Genomic DNA, 27190 nt, shown 5'->3' with positions numbered 1-27190 from the left:
GATCTGAAGCATATGGAATAACGCGGCGACCTTCACCCGGAACCAAAGGAGAAAGGCAGCCATTACTTGAGTCCAGCCAGCTACACTCTTAGCAAGGCAGAGAAGGAAAGTATGTTTGAATGCTTGGAGAGCATCAAGGTACCGTCTGGATGCTCCACTAATATAAAGCGAATAATAAGCACGAAGGAGAAGAAGTTCACAAACCTAAAGTCTCATGACTGTCACGTGTTGATGACACAACTGCTACCAGTTATAATAAGGGGTATCCTCCTAGATAATGTCCGGGAAACAATAACAAAGCTATGTGCTTTCATGAACACAATTTCGCAGAAGGTCATTGATCCGGATAGATTAGAAGCCCTTCAGAATGATGTGGTGCAATGTCTTGTCAGCTTTGAGTTGATATTTCCACCTTCATTTTTCAATATAATGACGCATCTGCTTTGTCACCTTGTCAAAGAGATCGGTATTCTCGGGCCTGTGTACCTACACAACATGTTTTCTTTCGAGCGGTACATGGGCGTTCTGAAGAAGTATGTTCGTAACCGTGCTCGTCCAGAGGCATCGCCAAGGGGTATGGAATAGAGGAGGTTATTAAATTCTGCGTAGAATTTATTGAAGACCTTCGCCCAATCGGGGTACCTAAATCACGCCATGAAGGGAGACTACGGGGAAAGGGGACTCTCGGAAGGAAAGCAATAATGACGGTAGACAACAATTTATTCCGTAAAGCCCATTTCACGGTTCTGCAACAATCTTCATTGGTGGCTCCTTACATCGAGGAGCACTTGGCTCTAGTTCGCGCCAGAAACATCGGTAAGTCCGATGCATGGATTACACGGCATCACATTGATACTTTCCCCGTGTGGCTGCGACAACATCTCATGGGTAACAAGACGATTAACCAACAACCGGCCTTCCTAGCGAGGGGACCATCTGGCTCGATCGCGGCATTCTAGGGATATGAGATCAATGGGTACACATTCTACACGAGAGCCCAAGACATGAAGAGCACGAACCAAAACAGCTGTTCGTATCGATGCCATGGGACACGATGGAACAACTGACACGTATTACGGTGCCATCGATGACATATGGGAACTTGACTATGGTCCTCTCAAGGTCCCTCTGTTCCGGTGCCAATGGGTTAGGTTGACTGGTGGAGGCGTAACGATTAATGACAGTGGGATGACAACGGTTGACCTTAAAAAGGTTAGATACTCAGACGAACCTTTTGTCCTTGCCAATGATGTAACGCAAGTCTTTTATGTGAAGGATATGTCTAGCAAAGGAAAGAAGGGCAAATGGCTTGACGAGCCGAAGCACCACGTGGTTCTCCCAGGCAAAAGAAAAATCATCAGAGTAGAGGACAAGACTGACGAGGATTACGATCAGTTGGATGGGCAACCCCCTTTCACGGTGACGATTGACCCTAGCATCCTCCTATCAAATGAAGACACCCCTTACTTACGTAGCGATCACAAGGAAGGAACAATAGTGAGGAGAAAGTACGTGCGGACAACCGTCACCGCCGATGTATTGCCGTAATTATTGTGTTGATGTATTGAATATTAGTGAGGATGTATTGAATATCCATATAAATCATTTGTTGTATGGCATATGTTAATTATGTATGATTATTAGAATTTTTAACAATTTTAAATCATGCACATGCTAATTATACATGATTATTAGAATTTTTATTAATTTTAAATCATGCATGTGGTATTTACATATGTTAATTAGAATTTTTAACAATTTAATATCATGCATATGCTAATTATGTATGATTATTAGAATTTTTATCAAGTTAAAATCATTCATGTGCTTATTACGTATTATGCACTTAATTTACTACAGACAACAATAATTTTTCGAAGTAATTGTCATTACTTTTTCGACTTTAAATAATTTTAATGCATTATTTACTATTTTAGAAACACATATGTAATGAAATTCAATATTCAGTGCTATTATCGGTAGTCCTTGTTCTTAACCCTAACCGGGTTTAAAAAGAATTTGGAAATAGCGGGAAAATATCTTTAGTCCCGGTTGGTAAGAACAACCAGGAGTAAAGATATCTTTAGTCCCGGTTCGTAAGAAAAACCGGGACTAAAGATCTTATCCTTAGTCCCGGTTGGTGAACAACCGGGACTAAAGATTTAGGGGTATATATATTCCCGATGCGCACCCTCGTCTTCTCCACCAACACTTAGAAGTTTTTTTTCCCCCGATCTTGGCTTCTCCTTCGCCGCCACTGTCTAGGGCATCCCCGCGCCGACGCCGCCATCGTATCTCGCCATCGTCTCGCGGTCGTTGTCGTCGCCGCCTCCACCGCCGCCGCATCTCTGGGGTGAGAGCCGCCGCCGCCTCCCCCTCTCTCTCGACCTCGATCTCTCTCTCTGTCTCTCTCATGCCGCCTCCGCCTTGTTGCCGCCCCCACCTCGGCACGCCGCCGAGCCACGCCCCCGGGCCGCGCCATGCCGCCGCGAGGACACGCCGCCGCGACGCCACGCCGCCGCCGCCGACGTCGTGCCGACACTGCCGACGACGCCGACGCCGCTGCCACGCCGTCGCACCCGCCTCGGCACGCCGCCGCGACACCACGCTACCGCCGCGACACGCCGCCGCCGCGCCGCCACGCCACCGCCGCGCCACGCCGCAGCCGCGCCGCCACGCCGCCGCGTCGTTGCCACCACTGCTGCCCCGTCAGTGAACGAAACGCGAACGAACGGACGTGAACGAAACACGTGAACTTAACGAGAACACGAACGTGAACGAAACGCGAACGTGAACAAAACGTGAACGGACGTGAACGAAACATGAAAGAAACGTGATAGAACTTGAATGAAACGTTAATGAACGTTAACGAAACGTGAACGAACGTGAATGAAACGCGAACGAACGTGAACGAAACGTGAATGAAACGTGAACGAACGTGAATGAAACGTGAACGGTTGCCTTATACGACACTACGTGAAATACAATATATGTTACTTTGCGTTTGGACTAATACATTTTTTTGTATGTTGCAGAAAAGGCGTCGTCGTCGTCGTCCCTCAAGCCGGAGTGGTAGCTAGCCCTCGAAGGAATTCGCGCAGGCAAGTGATGTAAAGATATGATTGTTAGATTTTTAATATAATTAAGATTATTAGATTATTAGACTTACTAAATGTGAGTCTTAGAGATTATTATTATTAGAGTTTTAGACTTAGCATATATGTGAGTGTTAGAGATTGTTAGAGATTTAATATAAGATTATTATTAGACTTAGCATATATGATTATTTGAGTTCTAATATATGACACTTAGACTTAGCATATATGATTGTTAGAGTTTTAATATAACATTATTAGATTTTTAATATAGACTAATAATATAAGACTATTAGATTTAATATACGACACTTAGACTTAGCATATATGATTATTTGAGTTCTAATACACGACACTTAGACTAAGCATATGTGATTGTTAGAGTTTTAATATAATATTATTAGATTTTTAATATAGGACTAATTATATAAGACGCTGAGATTTTTAATATAAGATTATTAGAGTTTTAATACAAGATTATTAGAGTTTTAATATAAGATTATTAGCAAAGATGACCTATAGACTTAGAAAATATTTCTTGTATGAACATATGGCTGATCGCGATGAGGAACATATACTGTACGATACAATCGCAGAGGGAAGCAGCCAGTACTAGAACGAAGAAGAGGGGAACGAGGATCCAAACTAGTACTTGAACGAGGAAGGCAACGTGGAGAGGGATGCGGAGGGGAACCAGGAGGGGAACGTGGAGAGGGATGCAGAGGGGAACCAGGAGGAGGAGGCTAGTGGAAGTCAACCCTCTGCTAGACAGAAGAGGGCACGCGGACAACGAGGTGCCGCGAAGAAGCTAGAGGGTCGACACATCATAACGGAAGTGGACGAAGATGGCCGACCTAGTGCCTCGGTAGAAGTAGCCAAGAACTACGTACGACACAACGGTTGGGTTGTGCGGGATAACGTGCTTGTCAGTACGGTGTACTGGCGCAGAACAAGGGCACGCAGAGATCATGAGAGCTTTGTCTTAGATTCGGAGAAAGAGATGCTGTGAACAAGAATGCTCGAAACATTCACCCTTCCCGCGGGTATAGAGAACATAGTGAAAAGGTGAACTCTAAAGAATATGGCAGAACAGTTTCAGAGCTTCAAGGGAGATCTGTACCAGAAATACATCCTGAAGGGGCAGACACCGAATTTCAACACATTCCAGAAACTAAGGGATCACTGGGACGAGTTCGTTGCTTACAAGACAGGTCAACAAGGGCAGGCGATGATGGAAAGAAACAAAGAAAATGCCGCCAAGAAGAAGAACCATCACCACTTGGGGTTAGGCGGCTATAGCGTCGCGATGCCGAAGTGGGAGGAGATGGAGGCAAGCTTTCTTGAGAGGGATATCGAACCGGCCACCGCTAAATGGCCGGATCGATCGAAGTTTTGGTACTATGCTCACGGTGGAACGCTCAACCTAGTTGATGGCTCCTTGGTCTTCAGCGATCAGATACGCGAGGCTGCGAGTTGACTAACGGACGCAGTGGAAGCCTCTTCTCAGGGCACGTTCTGACCCGACAGAGAGAAGGACGAGCTATTACTCGCTCTGCAGACTCCAGAGCATCCAGGACGAACACGAGGGAAAGGGGTGATTCCTTGGAAGATTGGATTCAAGGAGGACATCCACACGTATAGGAGTCGAATGAGGAGCAAGAGAGATACCGAGGCGAAGATTGCAGATCTTGAGTACAGGGTATCGAGCTACGAGCTCAGCATGCAAGAGGAGGTGGCAAGGAAGGTGGATGAATGCATGGTCGCACATCGGTCCCAGGATCCCCAGCCGTACAATCCTCCTGCAATGGTCAGCCCTTCAGGCAATCGTAGCAGCTGCGCCTCAACAGGGCAAGTAGGATCACAGAGCATGGACGCCATGCAAACCCAGGACGAAACCACCTGCCCCGTTGATGACATCACTCAGTGGACACCATGTGAGCTGCATATTCCCTTCAAGAACTTATCAATAAAGGTAAGCTCGTAGTTTATAGATTTTAGACTTGTCCATTCTGCAAGTTGCTGCTTATATATGTTGATTACTAATAAATAGCCTCTCACCACGTGAAGGTGGCGTCGGGCATGGCCATCCCAACGGACCCTTCAGGGACTTACCACTGCAGGCCGATTCCAGCAGGATACTCCAAGGTCGAAGTTGAGTTGGTGGAAGCCGCGTACGAGGACCTCGAGTTGGACTACCCTGGAGGAGACGGTGAGACGCATCTACGAGAAACAAGCCATGCCATTATACTATGGCGCAAGCGGTACATCATCCTCCCTGGGCGACAAGCAGCGTCTCGTGCACCATCTCCTCCGGCTTCGCCATCTCCTCCTCAGGCTCCTGCACCGTCTCCTCCTCATGCTCCTGCACTGTCTCCTCCTCAGGCTCCTGCACCGACTCCTCCTCAGGCTCCTACACCGATTCCTCCGCAAGCTCCTCGTCCGGAACCTTCCAAGTCAAGGCCCCCTCTAAGCTCCACCGCCTGCCCCCACAAGGGCAATGAAGAAGGCGAAAGTTGACGCCGCCAAAAACAAGGACCCGGGGTACAATTGCACGCAAGAGGAGCTTGACGCTTATGTGGCATCAAAAATCAGGAGACAATTGAAGCCTCGAAGTCTAGAAAAGAAGATTCCTATAGACCCGAGTGCTAGGAACTTCTTCAGGGGTATGTCTGCACCTGCCAAGGAGGCCGTAAAGCTATCGGACTACGAGCGAACGCTTAAGAAAGCATCTTCTAGAAAGTCCAAACCAGTCCCTCAGCTTGGAGAGCAACCAAACCAGGAGATTGAGCCGTTGGTGACCGGTGAAGAATTTGGAATAAAATATTTTATTAATGACACCGGGCTAACTACGGATCAATTGCTACGAGGCGCACCAATCGAAAAGGCAGAAGTGAAATACATGTACGAACTCGGTAAACCGCTTGTCAGGCCTGAGCAGCTGCAGTCCCTACCGATTGAAACAAACGGCTATACGAGTTTTTGAGTACCAACTGAAGACTGGCTTCTCCGACCTTCCACCCGATCCTGGGCGATCCCGGATCGACAACACAGATGTACAAATTCCATCAACTGTACATGGAGATGAGCGCCACTGGTAGAGAGATTATCGGAGCGAGGATCAGGGACACGGACTTCTTGCAAGGAGAAGATATTCTTTGGATCAATTTCAAGGATATCTACGAACTATACCAGCTGGATGCCCTCGACGTCTCTATTATGAGTTGTTGGACTTTGTAAGTATCGTTCAGTTAGATTTCTTGTTACGTTTCCTTTAATTAATTAGGTCCTTGTATATAAGTACACCATATATAATATATACTTCCTTTTATCGTTGTAAAATGGAGATTCAAAGGGCCCAACGGCGGGGGGTTTTCGATACTGGATTCATCGACCCTCGGAAAGTAAACGTCAAAATGATCACCAACTATCCGCAAGCCACAGAGGACAATCTCGTCCATCTCCTGAAGGTGCAGCATTACAAGACGTTCATACTATTGCCGTACAACACAGAGTAAGTTTGTACTGTCTTCCTACCAAATTTCATTCCCGTACGAACATGCTAAGTGTTTCATATGTAATGTATTCGACGCACATTGCAGATTCCACTGGGTCCTTTTACTCTTTGACTTGGAGGCCTGCGTAGTCAACGTATATGTCTCAATGGATAAAAAAGAGTCTACGTTTGACCAGGTTTTTGAACTTATAGACAGGTACTGTCATAAGTTCCAATGTTAATTACGAATCTTGTTATAATTAATTGCTACTACGAATCATAGCTTTAAACTCCATGTAGGGCTTGGTATCGGTTCCGTCATTTGGTCCGCGGCAAATGGAGAGAAAGACTTAGGCGAAAGTTTAAATTTCCTGTGAGTACAAATGCTCTATATTTATATTGAATCTCCAATTCAAATACAAGTGTATATTAATTTGATCTCTCGCCGTTTGTCATGTATATATAGTGCGCAAAGCAAGCACATGGAACTAACTTGTGCAGCTACTACGTGTGCGAGTATTGCCACTGCCTTGCAGACCAAATCATCAACACAAGAGAGATCGATGTACGTACAAATAAATTGAAAATTTCATTGCGTACGTATCGATTTGTTGTTTACTAATTAATTTCATACATTCATAGGTTATTCACATGAGGGATAACCTCACACAGAAGGAATTTATCGCGGCGGTTCAAGAACAACTCATGGGATTCATCAACGAACAAATCCTTGATCCCGATGGTGAATTCTACTACGACGGAAATACAATTCATAGGTTGTTAGCTTCTGAGATAACGACGACTACTACGTCGAAGTCGTAGCTAGCTAGGACATCATAATGAACTGTAATTAATACATGTCTATTTTTCTATATGCATGTACACATTTACTTTAATGTAAATATATATTTTGGTCATATTTATATGCACATAAAATGTTAAGTGCTTTAATATATATATACATATGCATTTGCGTAACATATATGTATCCTTTACATATATATTATGCATGTATATGTATTGAAACATATATAAATAATATATATATATATAGGGATGCGCTAAACCGCACCCAGGGTGTGCTATAACTAAACTACTCCCCTCACAACATCCCTTCCCCCACCCCCCACCCCGCCCCCCCACATCCATCCCGCACAAACTCCCCCATTACTCCCTCTCCAAAAAAAAATTTCGTTAAGTAAATCAATTACTATCAGTGGTTTTAGTTCGATAAGTAAACAAGTTACTATCAAAAATTTCCCCACACTATCAATCCCGCAGAAAATAGCCCATACTTTTTTTTCTTTCCTTCCGCACTTCTTTCAGATTGGCCCATTAGTAATAAGATTACTGAGTCTATCTATCAGTGTATGAGTAAATAAGTTACTAACACTCCCGCACTCCCAAATTTATTTCTTCTCTCAGTAAATGGATTACTCTCAATTGATTGTTTTCAACCTTCTCGATTTGGTTCCTTCTCTCAGTAAATGAATTGCTCTCATGTAGTTGTCAGCTCTTCTCTTAGTAAATAAATTATTTAGGATATTAGTATTCCCAATTGGTTCGTATACCTTCTTATTAAGTAAATTACTTAGAATTAACGTATTGGTATCACTACGAGATTCCTCTTAGTAAATAAATTACTATTACACCGATGGTTCTCAACACAACATACTGATCTTGCCATAAAATTTCTCGTAGTAACCAACTTACTATTACACTGATGGTTCTCAACATTGTCTCTTAGTAACTAAATTACACCGATGGTTCTCAACATAACATATTAATCTTGTCATAAAATTTCTCTTAGTAACCAAGTCACCATTACATATTAGAGCAAAATCTTACTAAACTACAGTACCTCTGTTTCAGTGTTCATGCTTCTTACAATCCATTTGAAGAAAAGCCAATTGAAAGGAATATATATATACAGGAGTTAACATCAAGTCTATTTTTCACAAACAATGTCGTCGCACTTTCTCTCTCTTGCTTCATGCTATAGAAATTCCTCGTGCTGAAGATTGCAGCATCTTCTCAAGTCCTCCAACCAGTACAATTTTCATATTTAGTTGGAGAATCACGAAAGGGTTAAGTATAATCAACCATAAACCTCAGCTCGGGTGCTCCTCAATCCATCCGGTGACAGAGTAGCAGCTGCCATTACCATAGCAATCAAATTCAGAGGACCAAATCAAAATTAGGAGAGCCTACAACTGCAGCCAAGTATTTGTATTTGAGCTGAATAACAGATCAAAAACATCACGAGAATGCAAATGAAAAATGGCAGAACTGCATGGATTCTAAACAGCTGCTTTCTTCTCGCCATCGCGCATCAAAGAACAAAACGTGCCACACTTTTAGAAAAGAACATGGATTCCAATACCAAAAAAAGGGCACCCGAAAAAAATTAGAGTGTTGTTAACTGAAAGATGTAGAAAAGGTAATTGGGATGCTTCAGGCTAAAAAGATGCAAATATTGCTGATTAATAACTCACAATTTATGAACTGAACCTAGCTGCAGCCGATGTCGTCGGATTGGTGTGGATGGAAGGTGCTCGATCTGTGTCGTCGACCCCGCCGCTGCCAGCTGTGTTGAGCCACCTGTGAGGATCTGTTAGAAAAGGATCAAATCCTGCTTGCCGTATGGCAAACCATGATTAGCAAATTATTTGGCAATGGAAGCATGATTAGGTGTATCTCATTACCTTCCTACCATATCTAATTTGGAAAACGGCCACTACAGCCGTACATGCATGGGACACAAACCGATGACATCTAAGAGCATCAAAGAAATTAGTCTCTCTTGGGGTCTAATCATTCAACTTGTGTCTGCATCCTGTTCTGGAAGCAATAGAAAACAGAAGACTGCAAGTTATTTTGGGAATCGTATGCTCTGCTATGCTGCATGCCACAGAGATCGAACAAAAAAATACAGAGGATGATGCTATGTTTGCCTCACCTCGGTGGGGAACTGTGGAAGGTATATGCCGGATCTGGCTCATCTCGATAGCGGCACCGATTCTACCGTGGCTAGCAGAAGCCGACATGGGAGGAAACTTGCGCGAGAGGGGAAGTTGAAGATCGGCGACGGCACTCCACCTGACTCCATCGACAAATCCACTAGATCCACTGACTCCTCACCGCTGCCGCCGGCGAGAACAGATCCAGGACGCCGCTGCCTCCTTCCTGTAGCCCGCCATCACCACCGTGCACTGGCCAGCCGTTCCCAGATCCACAAAAGTCGGATACAAGGCTAGTGGAAAAAAAATAGAAATAACCGTAAGAGATGGTAAAACCAGTATATATACATGCCAGGTGTTTTCTAGCAGTAAACAAATTACTCCAGAGATAAAAATGGTGGGGTGGGGGGTAGCGACCCGGGATGGGGGTGGGGGGTGGGCCGGTGGGGTGAGGAGGGTAGGGGGTGGGTTGCGTTCTAATACACCGCACCCCAGGTTTAGTATAGTATCTCCCTCTCTCTCTCTCTTTATATATATATGTATGTATGTATGTATGTATATGTATATATGTATGTATGTATTGAAACATATATATGCATGGTTATAAACCATGCAGCAACAGGGCCATGCAAATAAAAAAAAAGGTCAGCTTGATCTTTAGTCCCGGTTGGTAACACCAACCGGGACTAAAGGTCGATCTTTAGTCCCGGTTATTTCACCCGGGACTAAAGATCGCTATCTTTAGTCCCGGATTGGTAGTCCCGGTTTGAAAACCGGGACTAAAGGAGGTTACGAACTGGGACTATAAACGGTTTCTCCACCAGTGAGATCAGTATATGCAGGGGAGGTGGTGTCAATTGTGCGGGGCTGAACGTCGGCGACACGGGCACATGCATGACATCGCGCATACTCCTTCCAAATAAGTTCATGTTTAGCTAGCCCTTCTGTTTATCCTAAAATAAATTTATATTTTAGTAATCATTATATTAGAGTTTATGAAAGTAGATGATAAGTATATTGGAAGTAGATAAACGGATGAATACTTGCACTTGAATTTTGTAAAGCGGAGATATTCTAGTTGTTTTGGTTTTATATTAGTACTAACAAAATAGCCGTACTTCGTAACAGGATTAAAAATAGAGCCTTACTACATATTCAATCATATGGTGATAGTTAACCATTTTTTGCTAGGTGGAAAAACATGTGATTTACTTAACCAACTATTGCATACAATAGAAAAAGATTAAGAACTGTGAGTTGAGACAATAATAGCATGTGATTTACTTGGACCGCTAGGCAAATCTTAGGATTCCAGTAGTGAGCGAATCCAAAATTCCTTTCCCTCTGATACATTTTCTCGTATATCCAAATTCTCCTAAATTCGTAGTCGAAAACAAATATTCTCTTTTTGGGATATTTATTCTTGGACCCCTATAAATTTATGAGTTCACATATAAAGATTTTCCATTTAAATCCTCCACTTCTGTCATCCATTCTAGTCTCAACAAAATTATTCAAATCATCGCAAGATTCCAAATCTCATCTCATTACAATAATCCCAACCAAATGTATTTCCCTTGAACTCCTAGAAACCTAAACCAAATTTGAATTGAAGTCACTATTCCAAATATTCATTTTCATCTCAAAATCATTTTCCCTGTAAAGTTATCAGAGGAAACTACTCCTATTCATGTTGGGCCACACCTCATCCCTGTCCCTTCCCAGCCACTCACTCCATTCCTACCCATCAACCCAACATCGGCCAGCCCAAGTCCCCTCCTCTCTTAAAGCTACGGTGCCTGATTCCTTTCAGTCTAGCTCGTCCTGCTATATTCTCCACTTCCAGCATATCTGGCTCTCTCCTTCTCCCCTTTGCTTCAGACCAGCCAGGACGGCGCAACGTGCTTGCCCAGCCGTATGTGGAGTTGGAGGGTGTCACTCGATCAGACGAGCGTTTTGACGGATAAATTTTTTTAACGCACGTGGAGCCTGACGAAAAAAACTACGGGGACGAATTTTTTTTAACGCACTCAGAGCCGGACGAAAAAAATTACCAGAAACCTTACATATTTTTAATTATGTATATGTAGGTATAGATATAGACGGGGACGAAAATTTTTAACACCCGCAGATCCTAATGAAAAACTACCGGAAGTCTTACGTATTTTTTAATTAGGTATAGATATGTAGGAGGGTGAAAACTATGCTTATTTTGAGACGGAGGGTGTCGAGAAGTGGAAACTAAGGTTCCCTCACTTTTGACTACTCGGAGTACTATATGGCCCACCACAATTATAATAAAGACCTACGTAGGGGTGTGGGCAGCTGGCCCAAGGTCCACAAGAAGAATGACCGCGGTTGCTGATTTGAAGAATGCCCTGAGGTACAGAGGGCACCATAAGATCAGCGTCAGCTCAGGGACAAGGTGCCACTGATTAGTGGGCCAGGGCCCCGAGGTTGGTCTCAAGGCTGGAGGCGTATGTGCTGGTCTTACAACCACAATTAAGGACATTTGATTTCAGTAAAAAAAAAAGGAGATTTGACCCGGTCGCATTCGCTACCTCCCCGTGTAAGCTCGCAGGAGTAGAGTATTACATTCTTGAGCAGCCCGAACCTATCTACATCGCTTGTCCATAGATTACGCACGTGATTCACACCCGAGCTCATACCATGCTGAATCTCCAAGTCGCGCCACTTGCCACCTGCATATGACTCACCGCCGCTGAGACGCGCCGACGTGGACAGAAGCGAGCGTGAGATGGCCGGCGCATGCACCTCCCCGTGCGGCGGCGCCACGCGCATGCGCCTTTGTCATCCTCGTCGCGCTGTGCAGAACGTATGGAGGACTCGCTCGCCGCCGACACGGTGGCTAGCGGAAGGTGGAGCTAGACTGGTTCTTGCAGATGGACCGGATGGCATGAAGCTGACGACGACCGCCGCCTCGCCAGAGCCGCGAGCTCCGCCGACTGCGGGAGCGAGTGCCTCGGGGACTACTCCTGCTCTGCCTACACCTTCAACGGCAGATGCGCCGCCGGGAGACTCTACCTCCGGCTGGCCACGTCGGAGCTTGCCGGTGCAGGGGAACCACCCAAATGGAGGATTGTCGCGACCGCGATCGCTGCAGCTGCCATCGTTTTTGTCGTCGTCCTCGTGAACGCTAACGAGGAGACGAGGCGAGGCCGACAATGGCGGAGACGGTGTGTTAGGTAACGATAGACAAATAAATGATAAAAAATAATAGAACAATTATAGAAGACATGAGATTTTAACGTGAAAAACCCTATCAAAACAGGAGAGAGGAAACCACGGGTACCAGCCATCAAAATATCTTCACTATATTAGGGTGAGGTTACAACGCGAACGGCGGCTTACAACAAGTATATATGAATTTGAAACCCTAAAAGGATAATGATCCGTACCGCGGGGCTCCAACCCTGCACCTCCAAGCGTCCCCGGGTGTACAATCCAATAAACTTTTATATATATGCAAATAAATTTGGATTATAACTCAATATGGTGCAGGCCCTTGAAGGTGTGACGGAGGCCGGTGCATGAGAAGCCAGACTACAGCTCGTGATGGACGCTCACACACTAGCTAGCGACCAAATTAACCTGGTCAAGTAGACAAGTTTGGTGTGCTAATACAGTACTAATATCTCGGGTTTGCTAATCATATGGCGTCATATTTTCACTTAATTTCATTCAGTGCTTTTCTCTCTATCCGTTTGCTCTCCTTATATGCAATAAGGATACTTCTATCTTTCCCGTATGGCCGTATCCTCTTCCATGTAGCTAATAAATTATTGAGTAGACTATACTTTGGATCATGTTTTATTGCTAAAATTTCACTCCAGACCATCATGTATTCAATCTTTTCACTTTGGACTAGGTAACTTTATTTTATTTATTTTTACGATGAATCACCCTAACTCTTTTAACTAGCCATGTCTAACATCTTCACCGGTAAAGGTATCTGGCATGTGCATAAGTGTGAAAGTTTGCCGGCATGTCGTTGCCAATGTGCTCAACGTGGTTGACATGCTACAGGTGTGGTTTGTGATAGTCTATTATGCAACAAAGATAAAGTTACCTATTTTAAAGTGAAAAGATTGGAAAATGATGATCCAAAGTGAAATTTTGGTATTAAAACATGCGCCAAAGTGTAATTTACTCAAAATTATTTTAATACTAATTCTCTTATATATTTAGAGAAATTACAGTGTACATATTGAAACTTATAATGTATTATAGTGTAAATTTAAATTTATAGTGTAATTTCAATGTAAGTGTAGACTTTTTTTTTTAAAAAAAGTGACGTCATGAATCTAGCCAATCCCTTAATATTTATTGTAAAACAAATATTTATCAGAATTTTTAGTGGATGTGTTCTCCTAATTGGAGTCCTGATCAATTAGACATAACGAGATGAAGAAAAGAAAAGTCAAATAACCAATATGTCCAATTTTATACATTTATGATCTCCTTGTTTTTTTTTTATGCTTTTGAATTTTGAAACCTTGAATGCTACCCAACACAGAGAAGATACAAAAAAGGTATATGTACAAATTTTAGTAAACTAGTCTGGGTGGTGTAGTCGGTTGTCACGCTAGTCTCACACACTAGAGGTCTCAGACATTATAATTTTGAATTTGTATTATGCTGAATATTCAGTTCATTTTACTTTATTTATTTTTCCTTCATTTTACTTTATTTATTTTTTTCCTCTTTGATTCTGGGTTTATACTGAATATTCAGTTCATTTTACTTTTTCAGTTTTTATTTTGTGTTGTACTGAATATTCAGTTCAATAGCGGACTGCTTTTACATCTTTAATTTTTGTTGCGTTTTACCTTTTTCTTTTCATCTTTCATTTTGAGTTATGCTGAATATTGAGCTCACTAGTGGAGCTTTTTTTTCAACTTGGATTTTGTGTTATACTGAATGTTCAATTCAATAGCAGAGAAATTTGTGTAGCTACATTGCTTTTTTTTTTCACTATATAAAAGAAATGAAATGTAGCTACGTTGCTTTTTTTAATCATCTTGAATTCAATAATCAATGCTGGAGAAAGAATATGAATGAAATGGTGAACACAGAGAATGTTATGCTGAACTTCAATTCAATAGTGAACATTCTAGTCATACAAAATAATAAAAAAAATACTACCTCCACTTTTTATGTAGGACGATGTTGACTTTTTAATAAGGTTTAACTATTTATCTTATTCAAGAATTTAGTATAAATATGTAAAAGTATAAATTTTGATGATAAAACAGGTCACAACAAAATAAATAACATTCTATCGCAAAAAGAAAACAAAATAAATAACATTTATATATTTTTTTAATAAGACGAATGGTTGAATGCCTCGTCAGAAGTCAACATGGAAATACATTAAAAAACGGAGGGAGTAATAATTTGGAGTATTTAGATGTATAGTCATTGCTACTGACTACTCATTTATAGAGATCTCAACATGGTTTGCACGCTCTGCAAGAACATGGAGATATCTTGGAACAGGAGGGATACTAACATCCACAAACCCTTCTAAAATCTGGCAATTTCACCCATAGATGGCCTGGAGCTTTCTTCGTCCTGAACACACCAACATGCAACCTTACAAGCCCTTGCAAGCTCCTCCAAGTCTATTACATCGACTGATTCAGGGTCTAACAATGTTTGCACATCATCTTCTAGAAGCTTCTTCGCTGCTAGCACCGGGAAAAACATGTTTGCACCCTGCTCTCCTTGTTCTGCATTTCTCCTCTGTGATATGATCTCAAAAAGCAGCATACCGTAGCTAAATACATCTGCTTTTGATGTTATAGCCATACCACTTATCCACTTAGGTGCAAGATAGCCTATAGTTCCTCTCATCGACGTCAGCACTCTACTGAAATCTTGACCTAGGAGTTTCACCAGGCCAAAATCTGCTACCTTGGGAACAAATGACGCATCGAGCAGTATGTTGTCTGGCTTGATGTCGCAATGAATAATACAATCTCTACACCTCTCATGTAGATAGGGTAACCCCCTGGAAATTCCAATGGCAATTTGATATCGTCTGCTCCAGCTTAAAGCCCCTGCATTGTTCACAAATAAATGGCGATCCAGGGAACCATTTTGCATATGTTCACAAACAAGCAAACGCTGCGCACCATGAGAGCAAAAGCCAAGCAACCGAACCAAGTTTATGTGGTGGATGGTTCTGATGGTGCTCATTTCGGCTCGAAATTGCTTCTCACCTTGACGAAAGCCTTCTAACTTCTTGACTGCAACAACAGTTTTATCCGGCAGAGCCCCCTTAAACACGGAGCCAAATGATCCTGATCCCAGTTTCTCCAAGAAGCTTTTTGTTATAAGCTGCAAACCACTGTACTTGAGGGTGGTTAAATGACCATCAACTGCAATGGGTACTATGGCCTTCATAGTTCTCTTCCTGAGGAAGCATATACAAGTAATGACTCCACAGACCAAAAGAATAAACCCACCAATGATGATGGAAACAACTCGCCATTTCTTGGTCTTTGAGTCAGGTAATTCAGATGCGGCCAACCTGATAAAAATGGTATAACCAGAACCATCAAGGTTGTCTTGTAGATTTACCAAATCAGTGTACCAAACCAAACATGTGCCATTGTAAGAATAAGCCGAGCATGAGCAGTTGTTTAAACAAGATACCTTGCAGTCACCAATATTCTCTGCAGGCACAGTACGTGACCAATCTGGTAGCCTCACATTGTTCATCACATAAAACTTGTCCTTCCTTGCTTTTGGTGCTGAGCTATTGCTGTGACAATGCAGACCCACATTCCTAGTACAACCTTCAGCATAATTGCCGGAAATCCTATTGCTTGGGCTTTGCTCATGGAAGCCCTGGAGGCAGCTACAAGAGGGGATGGCATTCTCTGTGCACCTGCTAAATGAACCACACATCGAGTACACAACACACTTGGCCTTGGGATGTAAGAAGAAGAGCATCCATTGATTCCTGTCCGCCACCCACACCGTCGATTTTGCCTGGCCAGACACATCAATGGTGAGCCGGAAAAGGATGTTGTCGTTCTTGACGGTGACCATGAAGTAGGCCTCCTCGTTATTGTCCACATACTGGAATGCATAGATGGAGTTTCTTATCGGTGTCATCTCTGGAATGCCGCTGAAAGCACCAGTGCTGGGGTCGTACTTCCCATCGGTGAGGTAGGGTCTGGAGTTGTTCCATAGAAATATATACTGACTGCTGTCATTGGAATCCATCTCGACTGAGAAGGTGCCTGGGGATGGGTCATATTGGTTTCTCCATGACACAAGGCGTGCACGCTCACCTGTAACCTTGTTCCAACCAATCTTCATGTTGGGAAGTAGTGTATCAGTGAGGTGGTTGAAGCTTTGCCACAGCACATGGGAGCTGTTGGACGCAGGTGACAGGGCAAGGTTGCCCGTGTTAAGTAGCACGGCCACCGTATTGGCCTCGCTAGAATCAAAATTGGACGAAGTGACATTGGGGACATTGCTTGACCAAACTACTGATCTAGACTGGTTAAGCAGGACCAATGTGCCATCTTGTGAGATGGCAAGCTGGGACTCATCTGGATTAGAGATTGGTGCCTCTCTGTTTGCTATCCACACTGCAGTCTGGATGGAGACCTTGTTGTACCAAATTGCTATGTACCACTTTTTAAGATGTCCACCAGCTGCATGCACATGAAAACCATGATTCAGTCCACGATTTGTATGAATGCATACATGGCAAAAGAAGTGATCTTTTTCTTTTGTTATCACGCTATATTCCTAAACACGTATAAAGTGCCATCTACTTTTAATGTTGATGGTGTTCAAATCAAATACTTAGATAGCTGAGAAATTTTGCTATGTATTAACCAGATGCTCATGAATTTTTTATTTGGAAACATAACCATATTAGAAACTTTGAGTTTGAAACGACCACAAATGAATACAAATTGTGTGTTTAATTAATAGAGTCCCACCATTTGTCACTAACTAATCATTGATGAAGAAGTATTCAATAGGCAGAGCTCCTGCTTTTCACCTAAAAAAAATGAAAATGAACACGTATTGCTTAAAAAAATCATAATGCTTTTGGAGTCAGACAATCAAACACACTAACCTAGCATTTAATAATTGAACATAACCTGACGAAAAAGACTCGAACTAATGTCTTAGGGAAGAACGATGCAATGGGCAGTGCAGTGCCAGTACCTACCTGAGCCGCCCCCGACTGGGGGCGGGGGAAGCCAGCGAAGGACAGGCGGATCCGGGGTCCACATTCGCCGGCAGCGAGTCAGAGCCTAGAGGTGGAGGCGGTGGCGGAAATCGATGGGGAAGGCGCCACGGCGGCCGCCGGCAGGCGGCGGCGAGTCGCGCTAGGTCAGCCGCCCCACGACTATGCGACGCACTGGAGCCGAAGCCCCTCTTTTTTGAGAGGGGCCAAAGCCCATTTAGTTACTCGGCTACTGGGCTACTACTAAGTCGGCCAATAGAGTGGAGAAAAATGAAAGAATGAGTCCACTTGCCATCCCTCAACTTTACGTCGAGTTTGTTTGACATGATTTATCTCCAATACCAGAAATCTTCACCCCTAACTATACAAAACCGTATAATTTGGGTCCCATAGTAGTATGCATGTCTGGTTTTGCTGATGTGACATCCTAGTCAGCAAAAAAAAAATATAGGGCCCACATGTAAGTGATATGAAGAAAATGTGGGGCCCGTGTTTCTGCACCCTCTTTTTTCTTATCTTTTCTTCCTAAGCTTGGGTGAGAGGGGGTACGCGACCGGTGAGAGATTGGGGGGGGGGGGGGGAGGGAAGCGACCGGCGGGAGATGGGGGAGGGGGGAGAGGCGGCTAGCGAGCCTGGGAGGGAGGGGGAGGCGGCATCAAGCGTTTCCCCCACCGTTCTTGTGCCGTGCGCTCGATCCAGTGCTCGCCGTCTATGACCTGCGCGGTGCCGACCGCGAGGTGGAGTTCAGTTACAGCAACCCCTTCCTACCTTGTTCCATCTCATCCTAACCAAGCGCCGCCACCACAGCAACAACCGCAGTGGACATTGCCGGGGGCACAACACGAACGGCGGCGAGCCCTAGTGGTACAACATCACCCGCGTCTTTGAGATCCTCAATAGCTGAGACCAGCTTGTGGGTGATGTTGGTGGTAGCTCTTCCCAGCAGGTGGCTCCTCCCCTTGCCGCCGTGTCTCGCGGAGTTAGTGATGCCGTCTCCGACGCTGTGGCGCACCAGCTTCGGCCGAACCTCGGCACTTGTGAGGAAACTCCGGATCACGGACCTGCTGTTCCTGCTCAGGGATGACAAAGGCGCAATGGCCGAGGACGTAGAGCTGGTGGACTTGCAGGCTTCTAGGGACGCAGAGCCCCGCTCTTCCGCCGACCGCCTCCTCCTTCCTTCCACGCTCACCAACTGCCCCTCCCTCTCAATCTCCCATCAGCCGCCTCCCCCTCCCTCCTAAGCTTGGGAAGAAAAGAGAAGGAAGAAGAGGACACTGATACGCGAGCTCCCCATTTTTTACTTAAATGTGAGTCCTACATTTTTTTTTTTTGACTAGGACACCACATTAGCGAAACTAGTCATCCATACTACTATGGGATCTAAATCGCACGATTTTGAATAGTTTAGAGGTGAAGATTTTTGGTATTGGGGATAAAGGATGTTAAACAAACTCGACGTAAAGTTAGGGGACAACAAGCGGACTTATTAAAAAAAAATGAAAGAACCAGCATGGGTTAGGCCTTGGCCCGTTGAATGCAAGTTCATGGGGATGGCTACAAGTCGGACATTCGATGGATGACAAAAGAAAAATGGATGTGCTGACGTGCTGTTTCCCTCACGTAGTGCACGTGCTCTAACAAAGTACTATGTATTCTGTATTTTTTTTCTACATCTAATTAACAAAGTTGTAAGCAAATTTTATAATATATTTTCTTCTAAACTATTTATTAGATACATGATTTGATTGTATAATTGTATCCGCTGCAATTAAATTTTCACAATAAGATATCATATAATTATATTTCAAATGAAAAAAATATATTATAATTATATTCCTAATTGAAACACTTTTATAGCATGCATCTTAAACATCATGCAACATGCTATATTATCTATTAATTCTACAATTTATTAAATTTTAAAGCTTTAAAATACTAGCATGTTACATCATCTCTCATAATTCACATAATATTTTAATATATCACTCTATTTTTTATAATATCCTATATTGATACATATATAGTGCATCCTCACTTAGTTGATGTTATTTCTCTCTTCTCTCATTAAGCCATATCACATCAATTGTTTTTATCTCTTAAATGATTAATTTATAATCCAAATTGTCTTCCTCATGTTCCCCCATTAAGCAATACCATATCAATTGTTTTTAACTCTTCGATGATTAATATATGGTCCAAATTTTCTTCCTTATTTTCTTCTCACTGAATCATATCACCTCAATTATTTTTATCTCTTAGATAATCTATGGTTCAAATTATCTTTCACCTTTTTTTATCTTATAAAATCACATCACCTTATTTTTACATTTAAATCATTATTCTCTATACTATTTAAATTAACATAAACCATATCAACTCATGTAAATTTATACTACCATATATCTATCTTACTCATTATATCTACTTATTACTTACTTCTGGAGTACTAAACTTCTGCCGTAACGTGCAGCGTTTCAGTGTTAATTAGCTTACCTGACCGGAAGAATCCTAGCGCGAACTTTTCACCCCGAGATACCAACTTCTGGTTGCCTGATAGCGGCCGGCTCGCCGTGATCGTATCCTCAACGGCATCAGCCGTGCGCTGCAGGAGAGATCCATGGAGGAAGAGAAACAGCAAGCAAGCGTGGTCGCCGCCATGGACTTAATTTTGCTCAAGATTTTCACGAAGGAACAAATGATATTCCTAGCTATTTTATTCCGATCTACGTACTCCCATTTCGGAGCAAATTACTGCTATGACTCGGAACACATTTCATTGCCGGCTAGAGCTAGAGAACACTCCTCTGACTTGACTGCACTACTGTACATCCTGGTCTTTTTTTTCAACCTTGCAATAATCAAAGTTCTAGATTTTCTAATTGTTTTACTCCTTCCGTCCAAAAAAACGAGTTCCAAACCTGTCGGTTGGTTCTTACGGGTATTTTAGATTACCAAACCAATTCTTACGGGTATTTTAGATTCTATTACATTTTATATTATATTTTGAGACAGAGACCTAGCATGTAGAAGGAATGGTCGGGAAAGTGACTTCACTGAGAGCACCTCCAAGAGCCTAGCTAAATGGCTTTCCAAGCCAAAATTTAGCTAACTTGGACAAAAAAATCTACTCCAACAGACTAGCTAAATGGCTCTCCAAGCCATCCGGCTGGCTAAATTCCCCACTTCACTAGCCAAAGTTGGCCAGCCAGGACGGCTGGCCATCTGGTGTGGGTCCCACCCCCTCTCTCTTCTCTCTCCCCCCTTTCCCCATCCCGTCTCGGCTTCCTCCCTGCCCGCCACCCCATCCACCCAGTGCCGCCGCCGTCGTCCTCCCGCCGTCGCGACTCCGCCGAGGCCACGACGAGATGGCGCTGCCCTTCGTCTTCCCCTCGACCCTCCGGGATCTGGAACGGGGCGGCGACGGCGACGACGAGCCGGCCCTCCGCTCGCAGAACGCCGTCGCCATCGGCGCACTCCGCGCCGCCGACCTCGAGCGATGGCAACGAGGTGGGGTCGGGGGAAGGGGAGGTAGCTGCGACTCCGCCGAGGCCGCCGCCAGCGCATACGACGCCGCCGCGACTCCGCAAGCGGGTTGGCCTCGCCCCGCGCCGCCGCTTGCGACCCGCTGTCCGACGCAAGCGTGCCCATCAGCCCGCCGAGGGCACCGCCCTGAACGGCCCCGACGATGGCAGCCTCGAGCGCCCCGACGGTGGCAGCGACCTCACACCTTCTCCCTCTCCTTCACGGCGTCCCCAACCTCGCCGTCCCTCTTCGCCGCCGCTATCACCTACGCCTGCGGGCGCGGACCTCGACGGCGGCGACGGCGTGGAAGGCGAGAGCGTAGGCGTGGGTAAGGAGGGCGTTGACGCCGTCGATGGTCTCGCCGACCTGCCGGAGCTGCTCCATCATCCTCCTCCTCCGTCTCCAGGAGCCCGCCGCACCAGAGCTGCCCCATGCCCTGCTCGAGGTGGCCGTGTCCGTCGCCCGTGCCGTGGACAAGCTTGGCCTTGCCGCGGCATCCTCATCGTGGTCGTCGACCTCCCGGGGCAGGGCATGTCGCCGCCGCCCGCCCCCGACGCAGCGCCTCCAGGAGCCTGCCGCACTGGAGCCGCCCCACGCCGTGCTCGAGGTGGCTGCGTCCGTCGCTTGCGCCGGGCGGCTCCGGTGCTTGCGCCGTGGACGCACTCATGGCCGTGGCCGCCTTCGTGTATAGGTGGGGAAAATGGGGTGGAAGAGAAGGAAGAAGGGTAGCAGAGGCTGACATATAGTTTTCATTTGTCATAGATTTATAATGGGGATGGTAGATGGGGAGGCTGTTGGAACGAGTAACTAGGTTGACTAGTCAAATCAGATGGCGAGTTAGCTATATGGGTGTTTGGAGAATTTAATGTAGAGAGGCTGTTGGAGATGCTCTGACCCTTCATCGCTGAGTTCTGTTTGAGGCGTTGAGTAAGAGGACATACTGGCATGTCCGGCCGGCTGCAAATTCTTTGGTCAGTGGCAGAAAAGCAACGCTACCATCAACAGTTCGTCAGACGACCTGATCATGAAGGACTGATTTTGCATCAAATTTCAATGGATTGACCAGGTGATCATGTGTGTGGATTCGTTGGTTCGTGCCTTTAATAATTGATGGACATGGAAAATCGATAGTAGCCACCTCGAACTAACACCCATTTAGGCTGAGGCCCGTAGAAATTTAGCCTCATCGTTTGACTTATTTATGGAATAAACCAAGCGGCATATTCACAAATAAAAAGTAATTTATAAATAAAACTTTTATATATGTGTTCTTAGCAATCTAAAAGCAAATGCTGAAAAATAAACTTCGATGAAAAACCCTAAAATCGGCTTCAAATTTAAAGTTGAAAATTTAAATTTTGGCTGATAAGTATAAGCATAAGTGAAAAGATAAAGGCCGTTTGCACGGGCACACCACCACATCGTAGGTCTGCTTCATCGTAGATGTGGAGCAGAAGTATGGGGCTCATCGCTTCCGCTGTTACAGAGGCATAATTTCAGCATAATCCCATCGGATCACTTATTGGGCTGAATATAGATTAGCCATCGGTAGTGGGCCTAACTCCTGCCAATACATACTCCATCTATTCCATAATATAAGCCACAACTATTTTTTAGATGTTTCATAATATAAGATTTGCATGCATGCATGTAATTAATTAGCATCTCTTCTTTATTAAATTATTATTATTTTAAATCCTCCACCCTTAAGATCTCTAATTTATTAGGTGCATGCATATATTTATTAGGGTGATACAAATGTGATAATGAGTGTTTAGAAATTGATAATGAGTGTTTCTTGGTCTTTAGGTTAAGGTGGTTGTGCCTATATTTAGAGATGTAGGGAGTATCTAGTGTGTACAACTTATTAAATGAGAGGAATGAAAAGATTGAAAGATGGTTGAGGATAATATAAGAAAAAAAATTAAATATGAACTGGACAATAGTATTGTGTGACAGGCTATAGCTGTGACCAGTCACATGTGTATCTATGACGAGTCACAAGTATGACGTATGATCTGTGATTATCACAGATGACACTACACCTGTGATGGGTCATCTCTCATAATCTCATCTTTAATAGGCGTTTTTAGATTAGATAAGGTCAGAGTCATCTCTACAAAATTAGGTCCCTAGAAAAAAAATGCAAATTATGGCCCTAAAAGTTGAGGGATTGACATGAACATGTTCTAAGGCCAAGAAGAATAATCACAATTCATTTTTAACAGATTATTATATGAACGCATTTGGACTGAGATGTAGTGACTCCTTATGATAGAAGTTTTAAAAAATAAATCAGAATTGGGATAAGTAGAACCTGTTCATCTTGATGTGCCCGGCTGCTGATCCAGTGATGCTGCAGCGGTGCTGCCGGTACTTGGGACTGGGAGGACTAGGGCGGCGACATGACGTCTTGACAAGAGACGAACATGCGACGTCGGGAGTCTAGGTGACGAACAGGCGACGAACTCGGCGCTTACTCTTGTCTCGCCTCTTGGCCTAGCCAATTTAGTGCACCGTGCACGGATGTGCGATCGATAGGGATTCACAGGCTACCCAGCTGAAGGCCTGAAGGTAGTGTTGCAGCAGCAACTAGGCCTAATGGGCTGCTCTCCGACGGCCTATGGGCCCCTCAAAGTCTCCGGCCCTGTGCAATCGAGTCGCTCGCTCACCCTTGCCGGTGGGCCTAGATAAGGTCATCTATGAGGCTACGTTTGGAAAATTGGATAAAGGGAATGGGAAATGGATATTATTTCCAAATTTTATATTTCCGTTATTTGGATAGTTCGGGAATGGGATATGCAATCCTGCTGGATTGAGGGGGTGGATAGAGTGCTAGGAGAAATTACCAAATTGCCCTCACCATTTTGACCCTTTTAATCTGTTGATTCATCTACCACAACTTATTGTGAGGGGTGTTTTGGTCATTAATCTAGAAACTTCCATTTCCCATTCATCAAATCAAACATGGAATATAATTTCCCTTCATATAATCTACCACCTCATTCTACCAGTATATCATTTCCATTTCCTGATGAGCATAACTCATTAGCCAAACGGAGCCTAATAGGTTGTGTTCACCCATTAGAGCATTATTTCTCTTCAAACCAACAAGACAACCATGTGCATTGTGGATGCTCTTTCTTGACACTAGATATGTAGAAACCATATCACTTACTTTGGGTGTGCCATTATTATAATATTGTGGATTATCAATATCATGTATTCCTACTAGAGCAGTTGCAATTGCATAAGAAATACATCAAATTTCAATTATAAACATTTAGGTAGTGTTTGGCTAATGGGATAGGGAAATGATTTCCCACCCACCAAAAGACATCTTTAAATCCTAACCATTCATTATCCCTCTTCCATTTAATCCTAACCCTTCATTTATTTCGCAATCCTAATCCCATTCCACATTTTCCATTATCCAAACACACCCTTACATACATTGACACCTAGCCATGTGGTGGCATACGGAATTATTCTTGTTACATGGGTATTACAAACAAGACACATGACAAAAATACAAGACATACGGATAACCATGTATATTAATTTCTCTACTAAGCTGTGGGGAGCCTCCTCCTCTTGTAACTTACCATTACTTTTCCCCAAGGTTCCAGCAGGATTTTGCTCCAGTTTGTCTTAGGGAAAGGAGACTCCAATTTCAACTCAAAGTTCCTTAGTAAATGACTCCATATCACCTTAATTTGCATATAAGCATAAGCCTCACCAATGCAAATATGCCTCCCACCACCAAACGATGTATAAGAGAACATGCCACCAACTTTATCCTCCTCTCTTTTAGGAGCAAACCTATCTGGGTCATACATATGGGGATCCTTATAAATGTAGGGTAGTCTGTTGTTGAATATCATTGGGCTCAGTAAATTATGCCCTTCTGGAATGTCATATGCATCGCCTTCTCTCGTCCTTACAACAAATGATTTTTGTGCCTTGCGATATATTATTGGCGCCACAGGGTGCATCCTTAGGGCCTCCTTGATGCAGCAGTGCAAGATGTCCATATCTAATAACACATTATAATCTATATGGTCTCCATGTTTTTGAATCATATGCTTTTGCTCATCGAGTGCCTCTGTCAAGAACTTGTCATGAGTTAGTAGGCATGCTCCAGTCCAGGTAGTGGAGTTTGTGCTTGTGTGTTTTCCGGCAAAAACCATAGAAATGATCCACCCAGTGACCTCTTGTTCGGTAGTGGAGCTTCCATCTCTATGCTTGGAATCGATCAAGTACTGGAGTACATCCTGCTCGGCTGGTCGGTTGGAGTCCCTCCTCGACCTCACAATTTTGGAGAATATTTTTGCAAGTTTGGTGTGTGCTTTGTCGCGTCGAATGTGTGATGGAATTGGGATATATGGGAAGATGACACTGCCCAAGCCAACCCCGCTGTCAAGTTCATGGAACAATGAGAAGACCTCATCGAACATGTTGTCCCGAACCTCCTTCCCGAGTAGGCAATGGCCTGAGATCAACATGAGTAACTTCTCAAACTCATGTTTTATATCAACTATGCCATTTTCTCCCCATTTTGCAAAATAGTCCTGCATGTATAATGTATATATAATGAGATATGCATTACATATTACGCAACTAAGCATTCAAGCAAAAAAAAAGGCACGAGCATGCACAATGGCAGATCTGGGAAAAAAATAGAAGTGATTTATATGAAAATAGTATTTCAATTTCTTAAAAAAAATAACAGTCTAGACATTTTTTTTGAGTAGCTTAGAAAAATCTTAAGTTCCTTCAGGCATGTTTTTGCAGTAAGGTTATAGAAAAAAGTTATACCGGACACATTTGCTGACTTACCTCTACTTCCTGCACCATGGAGTTGACATGGTTTCGCAACTTCGACGTCTTTATCGCATCAATAAAGAAACGGAGATGCTCGGTTCGAGTAGCATTATCTATGTCAAAGCCAACCCCTTTGCCGAACATGGGCACGGTGAATTCATACAGATCGCCCTGGCTAATCTCCGAATCCATCCCTTGATAGAAATGAGCCGAGACCTCTGGTCCAACCAAGAAGGTTGCCTTCAGTCCAAACAGACTTACCGTGAACACACTCCCGAACCGTGTGTATAGATCATGCATAACAGCAATTACACCCTTTGTACATAGCCTAGGTAAGTGCTCTAGAAGGGCAATGACATTCACCACCGGTGGAAGTGGTCTTTTGCTCTTTGGATTGAGGGTAATTGGTCTTCTTACTCTTGCAAGTTTGGTGGTCACCATTGCAGTGATGATGGTACAAAGGGCTACCATGGACCACATGTAAATGGAAATGCTAACAAGATCCATGACAACAACCAGCCTAGTTGGAGGTAGGAATTAACAGCACTGCAACAGTATAAAGAATCACAGATGAGTTGGAAATTGTGGGAAAATAATACATGGCCGAACAGAAATACATGCTAGCTCTGCAGACAAATAAATGGATATATTTCTCAAGATTATACATATACTAGGGTACTCCGAGAAAATTCTCACGTTAACAGGATAAATAGTGAATAAATCTGACAATCCACCTTTGTATGACCGAATTATAATAACTTAAATTAAGAGGGGAATGTGACAGTTACAACTTGATAATTGTTAGTTTTGAATGTTAGAACTAGAATAAATCTGGCCATCTATTTTGGTGGACCGAAATATAACGGCCTAAATAAAAAGGACCGTCGATGTAAGTTACAGCCTACTAATTATTAATTTAGGATTTCAGAATTAAATGAGAAAGATTATAATCCAAGATGGGTACAACTTAGTATTTTTACTTCTGAATTTTTGGAATTGCTAAACCTTGAAAACTAAAATTGATACTCTACATACATAGAGCATGACATTATAT

General features: G+C 43.6%; 1 protein-coding gene, 1 long non-coding RNA gene and 1 pseudogene across 6 annotated transcripts; all 3 read right to left on the bottom strand.

Annotated features, from left to right (window-relative positions):
* Positions 1-8279: 8279 nt before the first annotated feature.
* LOC127774384 (uncharacterized) lies at positions 8280-9966 on the bottom strand. 5 transcript variants are annotated; one of them, XR_008017725.1, is made up of 4 exons: positions 9548-9966; positions 9294-9429; positions 9084-9199; positions 8280-8742 (listed from the first exon to the last, which is right to left on the bottom strand). It is a non-coding gene; the product is annotated as an uncharacterized LOC127774384 (long non-coding RNA). The 5 variants fall into 5 exon arrangements; XR_008017726.1 differs by having other exon boundaries at positions 9100-9199; XR_008017727.1 differs by having other exon boundaries at positions 9084-9189.
* A 5034-nt stretch (positions 9967-15000) lies between these two features.
* On the bottom strand, positions 15001-21696 carry LOC127774226 (G-type lectin S-receptor-like serine/threonine-protein kinase At2g19130; annotated as a pseudogene).
* Positions 21697-24768: 3072 nt separating this feature from the next.
* LOC127774833 (obtusifoliol 14-alpha demethylase-like) lies at positions 24769-26636 on the bottom strand. The gene is made up of 2 exons (XM_052301122.1): positions 26152-26636; positions 24769-25883 (listed from the first exon to the last, which is right to left on the bottom strand). Exons 1-2 carry the CDS (start codon positions 26614-26616, stop codon positions 24882-24884), a joined length of 1467 nt encoding a protein of 488 aa, XP_052157082.1. The 5' UTR covers positions 26617-26636; the 3' UTR covers positions 24769-24881.
* Between the last annotated feature and the right edge of the window lie 554 nt (positions 26637-27190).

The sequence above is a fragment of the Oryza glaberrima genome, chromosome 5 (assembly GCF_000147395.1).
Source record: "Oryza glaberrima chromosome 5, OglaRS2, whole genome shotgun sequence".
Taxonomy (NCBI): Eukaryota; Viridiplantae; Streptophyta; class Magnoliopsida; order Poales; family Poaceae; genus Oryza; species Oryza glaberrima.
The sequence above is the reverse complement of the archived record's forward strand: the minus strand, read 5'-3'. Positions and strand labels throughout refer to the sequence as shown.

What these genes read in the sequence shown, in the direction of transcription:
- LOC127774833 (XM_052301122.1), bottom strand. Translation starts at nt 26,616, where the DNA reads ATGTGGTCCATGGTAGCCCTTTGTACCATCATCACTGCAATGGTGACC. An exon ending in CCATGGTGCAGGAAGTAGAG is followed by an intron (nt 25,884 to 26,151) that starts GTAAGTCAGCAA and finishes TTATACATGCAG; the next exon opens with GACTATTTTGCAAAATGGGG.